This window comes from Trachinotus anak, unplaced genomic scaffold (assembly GCF_046630095.1).
Source record: "Trachinotus anak isolate AG129_WGS33_773 ecotype Australia unplaced genomic scaffold, CSIRO_AGI_Tana_v1 ptg000009l, whole genome shotgun sequence".
NCBI classification, from domain to species: domain Eukaryota; kingdom Metazoa; phylum Chordata; class Actinopteri; order Carangiformes; family Carangidae; genus Trachinotus; species Trachinotus anak.
This window is the reverse complement of record NW_027273860.1, coordinates 12,667,639-12,680,460: the sequence shown is the minus strand read 5'-3', so window position 1 is coordinate 12,680,460 and position 12,822 is coordinate 12,667,639. Positions and strand designations below refer to the sequence as shown.

Below are 12,822 nucleotides of genomic sequence, written 5' to 3'. Positions count from 1 at the left end.
AGTGGTTCTGTTCAAAAAATAATGCCACACTATAGACAAATATACTATGTACAGTGAATGTCATCTGTCTCTGTGTCCCTCTGCAGGCCGGAGCGGAGATCTCCACGGTGAATCCAGAGCAGTACTCCAAGAGGTTTTATGATTTCATCACCACTATCCTGTCATAGCCTCCAGGAGCAACAGGGGGCACAGAGGCACATGGGAAAGGGAGGGCAAGTGGGGAGTAGGGCGGAGAAGAAAAGTGACGGAGAGACAAACCATCGAGAGGCTGAATTAATAAGGTGCTGTGATGGCTTTGTATCACTCTCCCTCATCCATTTTCCTCATTCCTCCCTGTTTTTTCCTCTTTCTCTTTCAGTGGGGTGCCACGCTCTGCAGCTAAAAAAAAAAACAAAAAAAACATCATTCGTTTACATTTAACCTCTCCTCTGTTGAGTTTTGTTCATGTGATACTTTGGATGATAAGGGTGTTGAAAGTTGAAAGTGTTGTAGTCATTACGTTTTTTTAATATAATTTGTCTGTGTGGTTGTTTATGTGGGAATATGGCTTTTTTTATTGCCTCTAACATAACATCCAGCACCATGTATTTCTTTATTTTTGATGTTTGTATTTGTCTTTCCCTTATGACGTTCAGGGGGAGACTGGGGAGGGTATGAAGTGGTATAGTGTGAGGTCATGGGGAATGCAGAGATCAGATTACAGCACAAGGTCCCTCTTGCAAAGTAAAGGCTTGAGTGGGATGTAAAGAGGAAGTTTATGTTGAGCCTCGCCTAATGCAATTGCTTCATTTCAGGAAGTAGGAAGCAGTCTTCCAATAGGCCAACAGCCAGACCCCCACCAAACGCTATACAAGTACTCAGCCAAACAAATCTTCCTGTTTTGGTTCCTCCTCCATCACCCTCCCTTTAGACACCTCACCCTCCCCTCCCGGTCCTTCATGTGCAGTTAATGAATTGAGCTTCTGGGTTATCCTCTTGCCACACATTCAAACCACACTTCTCATTAGCTGAGATGAATTCCCTTGTTGCAATAAATTATAATGCTTGTATCAGCACTAGTTGCACTATAGTGTCTCTCAGTGCTTTGTCCCTTTTGCTTTGTTGAGATGTGATTAAGAACGACTGAGGTAAGAATATGTACCTCAAAATGAGAAGAAGAGGGATTTGAGTTAACAGCTTCTCTTTAGTGTCATTTACTTGCATTCACTCTGAATATATCGGGCATTGTTAGTTAGTTATGGTTTCTGTTCCTGTAACAGGAAATGACCCAGAAGTTTTGTGTGGCTATAGCGATTAAGAATAAGTCGCTCCTTGTTATAATTCATATAGGGTGTCAGATTGAAACATCAGCAGCCCTTCACTTTCTGTTGCCATCAGCACCTTATGAGTAAAATAAACAAAAATGTTGCACTTTTATTTGTTGTTCGAGGTTAGGAGCTCTTGTTCTGTTACATGCGCTGCAACAAAGAGGAAAAGGAACTCAGCTCTCTCAGAATTGAATCTTAGAAGCCTGATCTCAAATCCTGTCTCCTCCGTCAGTTCTCACCCGTGCGTCCTACTTACAGGGACTGTTTGGGAAGAACTTACTGCATTGTTAGACAGGGAAAGTGAGACAAGTTCTGTTCACAGGGCTTTTGTGAACTCACCTTTCCGATCCTTATAGAACTGCTCTGTAGTGTTGTCGTGGTGGGCTTTGGGACCAGGCAACAGTGTGACTGTGCTCATGCGTTCAGGGCAAACAGAAGACGGTTTACCTCCAGCATCGTACCAGCACACACCCAGTGATGGCGAACGGTGTGTGTGTGTCAGTGTTCAAAAATTGTAAAGGGGGGGGGGGGAGAACAGGGAGGAGGGAGGTTGGGAAGAGTAGCTGCATATGTAAAGATACATGTTGTTAAGTCATTTACACCAACAGCATCGCTCTCTTCTCTAACCTCAGCTGTGAGTCTGTTATTCGTTGTTGTTTGTTATTATTGTTGACATTTTTAAAGGTGGTTTATCTGTGTTTGAATTTGGCGGTTTTCTGAATTGATGTGGTAAGAATTTCTTGTTTTTGTTTGAGGATTTTTTATTTTTTTTATTTTTATTTTTTTTTGTATATTTTGCACAAGAGGAAAGGAACCAAATGTTACGAATATGATCCCAATTAGTTGACATGGTCTTAATAAGGGAAATGCAATATACATGTATGTAAGTGAGAAAAGTTGTTGTGCGTGTGACGTTCTCTGGATAACCAACTAAAACAAGTAAAGTCGTCCTCCTTGACTATTCTTACCCATGCAAAAAGCTTCCATCACAATATGTTTGTTTAGATATCATAGATTATATTCACATTTATATTTTTACATTGGATTTTAGTCATGAAATATAGTTGTATTTAAAAAGGAGCCACCCGTGGGAATGAATGATGGTGCTGTGGTAAATGAAGAATGATACTGCTTGAATTGATACAATGCTTAGTATATATATATATATATATATATATATATATAGTGTATGTATGTATATATATGTATGTATGTATGTACTTAAAAAAAAAAAAAAAAAAAAAAAGAAAAAGTCATAAAAAAAAAAAAATTTGCATGTCACAGGACTAAGTTTCCTTCGCCCTCTATAGTCTGTGTTGCTGGCTGTTCGGGTTCTCTTTGTGTCCCTCCACTTTAACCACATTTGTGAGCTGTTCAGCGTAAAATACTCCCTACCATGCTTTAAATAACTGTTCTTCATTGTATACACTGTGCAAGATGTGTGCCTTTATACTCCAAAATTATTTAATTTTATATTTTGTAATCTTTTTTTAAAACAAAGGTAAAAGGTTATTTTAATAATAGGGTGTTTACTTTGACATGCATTGTTTCCAACTTTATTTTCAACCCCCTGCTCAACCATCTTCCACTAAACCCCGTGTTTAGTTTTTGTTCAGTCAGTTAAACAAAACCTTTGTAATGATTGTGTTTTAACTGACAAAAAAAAAGTGAATAGCTGTCTTAAATTTATAGATGTTGGATCTGTTTCCGTTCTGTAAATTCAGATCCACCATTCAGATTATTCAGTGTGTACAGGCATCCTTATCCCTCTCCTCCAGACTGGAGGTGGTGTGCTGATATTAATCCCTTCTTCGGTCACGCTGGTCCTGCCTTTATAAAGAACGTTTGTGTGTGGAAGTGCATTGTGGAGTATGTGTGTTGTGATTGTGCTTTTGTCACGCTTGTCCTCGCTAACTGGCAGCTTCCCCTCCACCTCAGGAGCCTGTCAGCATCTTCATCACATTTACTCACTAACCACAGATGCAGTCACATTTCAGGAATGTGATATTTTTAACTGTTTTTGTCCAGAATTTCACTTAGCTGCAATGTACAACTCCCATTCATTTCTGAAACTGGTTTATGTTCTCTTACTTCCTTACCTCCATTTTTTTTGTGTAACCCAGACCACCTGCTTGTTACTGGGGAGATTATCAGTTGATAGTTCATCTTGAGTCAGCAGTTAGTCGATATTTCTATGTTCTTTCACTATAACTGGGCTGTTTTGTTATTAATGTACATAGGTTGTGTTATAAGGAAAACAGAACGAGGGAACACAATCATCTTCTAGTCTGATTTGCTCTGTTTGGCCCTGGAAGCTTGCTTTAGTCCAACATTAGCAAATGTCAACACAGAAACAGAGCAGTGCATGCTGGGAGAGTGGGTTTTTTCTGTTTTGTTTTTGGAATAATAACTCTGGATGTCATATAAGGAAAGCAATGCCAGGCTTTTAACAGATGCAAATGAAAGACAATAATAACATGTGGCCTGCTGCTGTACCTTGAAATGAATAAGTCCTTGCTTTAATGACTTCTCTCATGAATGAGCTCCTTCACCCATTAACCCCACCCACCAGTCAACCTGCTGCCAGCGTTAACTTGCCAAAAGCATCTTCCAGCAGTCAGAACTACCCCACATGAGCTTGAAGAACATTGTGTATCTTATAATGTATCTGTTTGAACTGAATTTGTTTTTGTCTGTTTGTTTGTTTTTTTCCTTACCTGGAGATGGAGCGAGATATGCATCGCTCATATGTGAACATGTCCACAGTTGTGGGAAACAGCCCTGTGTTCATGTGGTTTATCAAGTGTTACGGGAAAATTCAATTACAAATGCAAATGACGGGAGGCCAGGCAACATCTGCAGAGTTGGGGAAATTTCCTTTTGGCTTTAAAATTAAAATTCAGCAAACCTTTGTGGACGACAATATTTTTTGGAAGTGCTTAAAAATAGTTGAACCTGGTGAATTTGCATGCAGAAGTCAAGTCAACACACGCCAGACCAGGAAATCTCTTCCCTGCAGAATGTGCTTTGGCCTCACAACAGCCCCAAGTACTTTTAGACTCCATCTAAAAGACTTAAGCATTGGTTAAAGCATTATTGTGTGTGTATGTGAGTGTGTGTGTTTATTGCTGTCTGACAATGGTTGGTTCCCTTTCAGTGGCAGAAAGGCCAAAATGATGTTGTATGTTTATTGTTCTTCACATTTAATGATGTTGATGATAATAATACACTCCATTCCATAAGCGTTCACTCAAACCAATTAAAGCACTTGTTCTGCTTAACTCAAAGTTTACCTCTGATGGTTTGTCCTTTGTTGTTTACAACCCCGTGTCCTAAATTTATTCCTTCATTGTTTAATTTTCTTTGTGTACTACATCACAACTGTATGTTTGAGAAGATATATTTCACAGTGGTTTTAACAACTAGTGTCTACAAAGAGAGAGGAAAAAATGACTCACATGAGCAGTGAAAGGAAAAGAGCTTTAGACGGTTTAACTGGCCTCATTTAATCATTCCTCTGTTTTACATTTTTTTTATTTTTGCCTAAAAATTTTGTGCATCAGTCTCACCCCAGTTATTGCTGACACAATGTAGTATAATGCATTTCATCAATATCTGTAGCTGATAGTTGAGGATATGAATTTGTGCAAGTTATTATTATATGTTGCAATTAATTAGATTTAAATAGCGATGAATGTCGGGGTGATTAATTTTATGTATTTATTTATCTATCCTTGTTTTGTTTTTATGAATGAGGCGAATGAATAGCTCGTAGCCTGTAAGAGCAAAAAGCGCGCAAATATGTTCTGTATTAAAACTTGTGGCAGAAATTACTGGAGTGGCAGCAAATCCCCCCCCCCCAAAAAAAAAGGCGATTGTTAGTTAATGAAAGCGTGAGATCGTAAAACAATCCGATAATTTTGTGGTAAAATTACACTACAGCGACACGCTTCTAACAGCCTCATCTTCAGTCTGATTTCATACATCAATGAGATGGAAATGTTTCCTCATGTGACCCAAAGTCTTTCCACTCAAGAGACTCAACGCCAGACAGTGACTGTGTCCAGCACACGCAACATATCTCCCACATTTAACTGTATTAGCCCGAGAGCACGACAGCATATTTATCCATGACAGTGTTTGTTATTGCTACTCAGGAATATCCACTGTTTTCTTTGCTCATTTCAAACAAAAGGTCCACTGTTATGATGGGTACGAGAGGTTTTTTGTTTTTTTCCTGCCCGTCACTCAGCGCTTCAAAAATAAATAAATAAATTTAAAAAAAAAAAGAAATTAGATTTATTTTCTAGAGTGGAAAACATCTCGAAGCACTTCAACCTTAGACTGGGTCGCGGGGTGTGTCATTTCATGGTGTCGCATATATTTAAAGTGGGCTATTTGGATTTATCCCAACAAGTCCCATTTTCGTTTGGTCTGTTATAGTGTCAGTATTTTGATTTTAACGAATTGTTCACGTCTATCCATTCGACATCAACACATGAGAATAAAGAATAAAGTCTGACAGGAAGCGTCGTTACACAAAACACTGTCTGTTGTTTGTATCCCACAGAATGAAATAAGGAAAAATACATGGGCTAGGTTTCGATCACGTTGCTTTGTTTAGATGTTAAATATTAAATATAACCTGTGCATTTTGTTCTGCACCACGGTACATGCGGAAATAAACTGATTTGATTGATAATTGATATCTGATTTATTTAGAACACGCGAACAAAAAAAAAAAGAAAAGCCGCCCTGCTTTTCTGCAGCTTGTGAAATTGACCATGAAGTATTTCAGAATGACACACCACAGACAGCGAGAGAAAAAGGGAATTATTCCTATATGGACATAAAATCCGATCTTCTAAAGAGGAGGAGTTGGCGGCAGCTGCGTGTCCACGTCCCCGCCGCGGTGAGGGGGCGGAGGCTGCCGTGCACCGTCAGTACAATGTGGAGGACGAGCGGGGACAACAAACAAAAGAGCTGCTCGCAACGTGTGCTGCAGCTGCTGCTGCACACACACACACACACACACACACACACACACACACACGCACACACACGCACACACGCAGCTGAGCCACAGTGAGAGGTCACGGCCGCCAGGGGGCAGTCTGACCCCTGCAAACCACAGCAGAGACGGACAGCATATCATTATCCCAGGTAGAGTCTACGCCGTATTTTATTCTGTTTAGTTTGTCTATATTTTTTTTAATGTTTTATTTTCACTGTTGGAAAACGTTTTATACAAGACTGTTGGGTTTTCCTGCATGAAACACCGGGAGAACACACCAGTCGGGCCTGCACTGAAAACCGACGTCCACGGTCTATATGCCCATCTGTGAGGGGAGCTGGTCTCAAACAAGGAGAATCCACCGATCCATGTGTCGGTATTCAGCCTGCAACGCACCAAATTCCCTACCACCTCCAGGGTTGCTGTTCTGTCAATGAACCTGACCTTTGACCTCTCTAGCGGGCATAAGAAATGTGCTTCCAGGAAACGCCACAAAATGTCACACTGGCTGTGAAAGTGCAGAAGTTGTTGGAATAGGATAATAAAGTTCTTCACCTCAAGTAAAAGTGACGCTTCATTTGGATGCTGATTTTTATTTTATCTCCGGTCTCCTGCACAACATCTGGTAATGACACTGGTGTGTATCCTACTCAGGCCTGATGTAAGCTGCCAACATGCATTTAAAGGTGCAAAAAAAAAAAAAAAAAAGCTTAACCTCAGTACAATATAAAAGATGGAAAAACTGTTAATTGATAAAACATCTTGAATTTACTGTCAGCGTTTTGTACAGTGCATGTTCAAACAACAGGGTGTGTATTGTGACCTGACTTCAGGCCGGCTGGTAGGTCTCTAACCTCTCCAACAAGACCTCGGAGTATCCAGGGGAATAGTACCTGAAATAACAAAACACACACGCAATTTAAAAAGTTTTCTATTTAAAATTGTCTTTTTAAAGTAAATTATTATTCAGCTAGTGCTGAATTTTGCTTCTCGAATTCACTTTTCTATGATCCACTTTTTTCAAAACCTCATTTAAACTATTTATTTGTGTCTGTTGAGTTTATACACATGTAACCTTGATTTTAATTCTAACTAATAATAGTATTTTTGATGTTCATTTTATTTGTGATCATTATGGAACTGAAGCATCTTGTTATCCTGAAAAACGCTAAAGAATAAAGTTTATTATGATTTTAGCTGATAGTGGAAGGAAAGCTCAGATAGAGAAAGTAAGTAGTTCCAACTGAGTCAGCACACAGCTCCGAAATCTCTGAAATGACAGTCTATATGATCATGTGATCGGATGAGTCAGTCCTAGATTACTGTTTACGGCTCTCACTGTTTCACACACACACACACACACACACACACACACACAGGGTGTAGATGTCGACAAAGTATGTGTTGTAGCGTGCCTGTGTGTACCTGACTATCTCTTCAGGGAAACAGCTGTTGATGGCGTTGATGTACTCCTGTAGAGGAGAGCCAGGCTCGGCCTCGATCTCTTGCACTTTCTTCAGACCCCCGCTGGTCACAAACAAACGCCGAGCCTTACTGTCATGAGGCAGCACCTTTGATGGGAGGATGGGAGAACAAGGTGTGTGTAGGTCTTCATGATCTGGATCACCAACATTTAGAACACTGACATTTATCTAGATTGAAAATGCAGATTACTGATGCGGGTTGTGATACCGGTCGTGGACTCACTCACCTTGCTGAACTGACATGCCACATGTTTGAGGATGTTGCTCGGGGCATCGTAGAGGAGGGGCTCCAGGGCAGGCAGGTAGGTGCACTTCTGCAGAATGCTCTTCAGAGCCTTCTTACTCTGAAAAGAAAAAGGACACAAGAGGAATGAAATGTATTCTTTGTAAAATCTTGTAAACCTTTTCCCTTTCTCTCCACTTTTTAGACCTTTACAATAACCTTTAACCCCATTTGACCTGTGGCTCAAACATCTCCATGTATGGCTTTAAAAAAGAGTTTGTCTTATCCTCTCTCATTGCTATAAACAGAAGCTGGTATATATTTTATTAAAAAATTCAACAGCCAAAATAAAAAAAAAAAGGAAATCAAAAATCTTTCTTTTTTTGAGAAGCAAAGCATGAGCAAACAGTTTGACTTTGATTTCAGTTGTGATTCAGCTCTGCTTAAAGTCTCATTGTACAGCCTCAGTGCAGAGCGGCCTGCAGAGCAGCAGCTCGTACTTTCAGCTGCAGGTCCTCTGAGCTGCTGGCGTCCATGTAGAGTTGCAGCAGTTTAGGCAGCAGGTTAGCTGTGGCCACCGCCTTTGCGTGCTCAGGCGTGTGGTGTCCTATCTGCCCGATGGACCAGGCTGTGGCCGCCTTGATGTGGTGCTCAGGTTCCTCAGACAGACACAGGGCCAGCTGGGGCACCCCCTGCAGGACAGGAGGACACAGCACAACAGGACTGGTTCAGTCAATATGACCTAGATACTGGACCTGGAGGAATGTCTCTGGATTTAGAGGTGGGTTTTAGCTGCCACATGAAGAGAGATCCACCAAATACACACACACCTTGGAGAGAATGACAGCCATGGCGAGGTTCTCACTGTGAGCGGCCACATATCCCAGCATCATGATCCCTGGCAGCCGCAGGTTGCCATGGCAATCGCCCAGATAATCGATCACTGCTGCCATACCACCACAGTTCACAATCACCTTGGACAGCTGGAAACACACGCAGACACATTACTTTGTTTCTGCCAGTGATGACTGTGCCTACAAATGTGTGTGTGTGTGTGTGTGTGTGTGTGTGTGCCTGTGTAGTACCTCTGGTGTGTGTTTCACCACCTCCCTCATCAGAGTAGTGACATTCTTCCTGACGTATTCGTCGGGATCTCTGAGGCAGGCCACTGCTGCAGGGAAGATCTCAGCCTCTATCACCATCTCTGCCAGGCTGACCGAGTGCTTGCTGATCTGGCTGAGGGCTGAGAACACCTGCCTCTGGATGGAGACAAAAACATGTCTGAATATCTCCAGAAGTAAGGAATCACATTTTTGGAAAATAAATGGAGTTAATGCCAAAGGTTGTCCAGCAAATATGTTGAAATGTCACAGTTTTTCACCGAGCACATTAGCTAGCTACACTTTAAGCTTTTTTGATTTAGTTAAATTGAACATTTCAATTGTTTTTTTAAAAGGATAAAATCTACCATCAGTAAATGTTAATGTTTAACATTTGGATTGGTTGGCAAAACATTTCTTTAAATCTAATAGAATTTCCTTCAAGACTGGGTGCCCACTAGTTCAAATTTCACCACATTTTTAGGTTTTTTGAAGACTGATAGAAACCTGACTTCTGTATGATTGTGTTGCTTGAAAGATTCGTAAAGTGTCAACACAGTTTTGTTATTCTATTCCATCTTGGCAGGTTTTATTAACAATGATAGCCTATGTTTACTTAAAATTACCATAGTTACTACAACGGTAATTTTCACTTAATGTTATTCAAAATGCAAAAGAATATTTTAGATTTTAACATGCCTAGTGAAAAATGTTTCTTATTCATGACAGAATATTTCAGCTCTGTATTTTTGTGTTAAATTAAGCCAGACAATTTTTTCTAAATCACTTTGATTAATTCACAAATCATCATGTATCACATAGAAAGCAGACAAGGCAAGAGGTTTGTTTAAATAGTGAGCAAAAGGGACAAAAAGATGGAGAAATAAAATAGATAATAATATATAAATATGAGATACAGCCCAATAGAAACCACAAATATTATCTATCATATACATAATTTCTTTTGTTGTATTTCATAAAATAGTAATATTTCCAAAAAATATGATGTAGAATGTTCTGTTAAAATCATTCATTGACATTATATGATAACATAACAGTAACCTACTGTAATTTGCCAGAGAAATTATATACAAAAAGAAAAGTATTTCACTTATTATTATTTAAAGGTTTCAGTAATCAAAACAAAAGAAGGCACAGAAGTTAACATATTTACATATTTAGCATGTCTTAGGTATTAATTATTTTCATCTGGTAAACATTGTTATAAAGCTTATAAACATTTTACAGAGAAAAGAAAAATTTAAAAACATTTTCTGTAATTTCATAAAATTGTTCCTTTCATTTACACCATCATGCATCATGATGTGAGTTAAAGCAGCAGCTGCTGGCTGAAATGTTTCTTTGAGCTGGCCTACCTTGAGTTTTGCGTCTGGGTTGAGGATCATCTGTGCGAGGTGTGCGATGGCACCAGTGTCCACCACAGTCTGGGCCAGCTCTGGTGTGTGTTTGGAGATGTCACTGAGGGTGGAGGCTGCGATGCGTTTGAGGGCCATCTCGGGCTCCCGGAGACACAACACCAGCAGGGGGACAGCGCCTGCATCCACAATGGACTGTGACAACGCTGCACGGTCATGGAAAGAGGTGGAAAACAGGAAAATAAACATACATGAAATAAGAACATATTTTCAAACCAAAACACTGAGATACACTGAAAAAATCATGGCATTCCAAACACATCAGTGTGTCCTCCTTACGTGCATTGTGTCGTGCGATGTAGCCCAGAGCCCAGGCTGCGGCCTCCTTCACCCCGGGGTCAAACTCCTCCAGGCAGAGAACCAGGGCATCCACCCCCCCACAGGCCACCACAGCTTGGGACAGCTCAGGGGAGTGTTTGGCCACTGCACGCAGCACAAAGGCTGCTGCTTTCTTATAAAACCTCTGCACACAAACACACACAGACACACACATCAGCTGTCATGGCCCCGCAGAAACCTCATTTAGTTTGATAACAAATGGAGGATTTTAACCACACTAGACTTTTATTACAAATGAGATACAGGACAGTTATATTTTTCTACTACATGAAAAACAATATGCTCAATATGCTTTATTTTTATATTTCTTTAATTGTTCATTTTTTAAAACTAAATTCTTTAAGCACTTAATGTACTCTAGAGTTTCCCTGAGACCGTTTAACCTTGTTTTGTTGATATTGTTTGTAATCTCTCACTGCTTAGGGTCTCACAGAACCAACATAACACTCTGTATGTAGAGAGTAATTGCTAATTGCTTTTAAACATAAAATGGCTTTTACATTTGTTGTTACAGCAAATAATGAAAATGTTTGTACGTGTTTTATATTCTATAATTATAAATCTAGGTCTATAATTAAACATATATTCCTTTTTTTAGTGTTTTCTACATGTTGCACTGGAGGTGAATTCAACTCAGCAGTAAACACTGAATTCTTGTCAGATTTCAAGATTATTACCTGACACGGCAATGCCCCATTAATAACAAGAACTAAACTTTGTCTCCCTCCATTCTCAGCCTCTGAGTGGGCCGAGAGAGAGAAAGAGAAAGAAAACAAAGGCCTGGTTGCTCTCATGGTAAAGGGCTCTTAGGTTTTGAAGTAGCCCCCGAGCGAACTGCCAAGTTGGCCCAAAACACACTCTCACATTCAGGAGGTTGACCCTGAGTCCCCGCAGGGTGACGGCCTCTGTTTGTCTCCCTCTCCCCTCTCTAACACCAGCCTCTTCGGGGTGGAGACAAGCTGCCACCAGCTCCAGATATCCAGGAGCAACAAACCAGCAGTCAGGGTATGTCCCAGAGATAAAGGGTGAGATACTGACGTTCTGCGAGGCCAGTGAGTTGACCAGCTGGGGCAGGATGTCTTCCTTCACCACAGCCTCGGCCAGGTCATCACTGTGTTCCGCCAGGCGGCCGAGAGCCAAAGCTGCCGTCTGCTGGATGCTGGGGACCACGTCCAACATCAGAGGACGCAGCATGGACATCACACCTGGAGGAGCAGAGAGGAGACACTGGAAACAGCAGCTGAAGCAAACAAATTTTAGTGGTATCAATTCTGTTTCTTACCAGCATTTTGGAGGATTTCTATGTTTTGTGGTCTGGTTGCCAGATCAGCGATGGTTTGCACAAACTGCATCCTTGCTTTCTGATACTGCTCGAAAACTGCAAAGCACAAACAGGACAGGATTTCACAGCGTGAAACACCAGGTCACTCTCATTTTTATGAATCAAAACAGCTCATGAATCTCACCTTGAATAATCTGTCTTTGACTCATTGTCGCTCTGATGAAAAAAAAGGCCTCTTTTCAAAGACTTCTTCACGCCTTTGAATCGCTTTTGCGACCCAGGAGAAACAGTAAATTTATCACAGGATTCAGTGCAGCGTTTCCCCCCAAGCAGTATCCAGGTTAGGTGGTGTTGTTGTTAAGAGTTGCCGTGGCAACAGACAGGAAGTAGAATGTTCTGCAGCGCCTAACGAAGGTTGTCTATTGTGGAGAGGGATCACTCCGCTGTTCTCTGATCCCCACATTCGTGTTTTGCGGCCGGGAATCTGTCCAGAGTGAGAGCTCTGTCCGCTTCCTCAAATCAGTTAGAGCAGCTCTTTGTTCCCGCTAAAAGACAACCGCGGGTATGTCTCACACTTTCACAACATCATCGATCATCACGATTCAGAGTGAAACAGCAAACGCCGACTACAGTTCAA

The 12,822-nt window shown here is 40.8% G+C and overlaps 2 protein-coding genes across 4 annotated transcripts in view; one reads left to right on the top strand and one right to left on the bottom strand.

The window, feature by feature from the left end:
• pip4k2aa (phosphatidylinositol-5-phosphate 4-kinase, type II, alpha a) overlaps positions 1 to 4,594 on the top strand; it is a 31,325-nt gene extending 26,731 nt beyond the window's left edge. For all 3 annotated transcript variants that reach the window (XM_071485422.1, XM_071485421.1, XM_071485423.1), the window contains one exon: positions 87 to 4,594. In XM_071485422.1, the coding sequence (XP_071341523.1) occupies positions 87 to 167 (81 nt within the window). In that variant the 3' untranslated portion in view covers positions 168 to 4,594. The remainder of the gene's footprint in view (positions 1 to 86) is intronic.
• A 2,472-nt stretch (positions 4,595 to 7,066) lies between these two features.
• Positions 7,067 to 12,565, bottom strand: spag6 (sperm associated antigen 6). The gene is made up of 11 exons (XM_071485420.1): positions 12,370 to 12,565; positions 12,186 to 12,281; positions 11,942 to 12,108; positions 10,844 to 11,027; positions 10,505 to 10,710; positions 9,114 to 9,287; positions 8,859 to 9,011; positions 8,529 to 8,720; positions 8,033 to 8,149; positions 7,747 to 7,892; positions 7,067 to 7,214 (listed from the first exon to the last, which is right to left on the bottom strand). Exons 1-11 carry the CDS (start codon positions 12,392 to 12,394, stop codon positions 7,151 to 7,153), a joined length of 1,524 nt encoding a protein of 507 aa, XP_071341521.1. The 5' UTR covers positions 12,395 to 12,565; the 3' UTR covers positions 7,067 to 7,150.
• Between the last annotated feature and the right edge of the window lie 257 nt (positions 12,566 to 12,822).

What these genes read in the sequence shown, in the direction of transcription:
- spag6 (XM_071485420.1), bottom strand. Translation starts at nt 12,394, where the DNA reads ATGAGTCAAAGACAGATTATTCAAG. An exon ending in TGGCATGTCAGTTCAGCAAG is followed by an intron (nt 7,893 to 8,032) that starts GTGAGTGAGTCC and finishes CTCCCATCAAAG; the next exon opens with GTGCTGCCTCATGACAGTAA. An exon ending in TTCCCTGAAGAGATAGTCAG is followed by an intron (nt 7,215 to 7,746) that starts GTACACACAGGC and finishes TTGTTATTTCAG; the next exon opens with GTACTATTCCCCTGGATACT.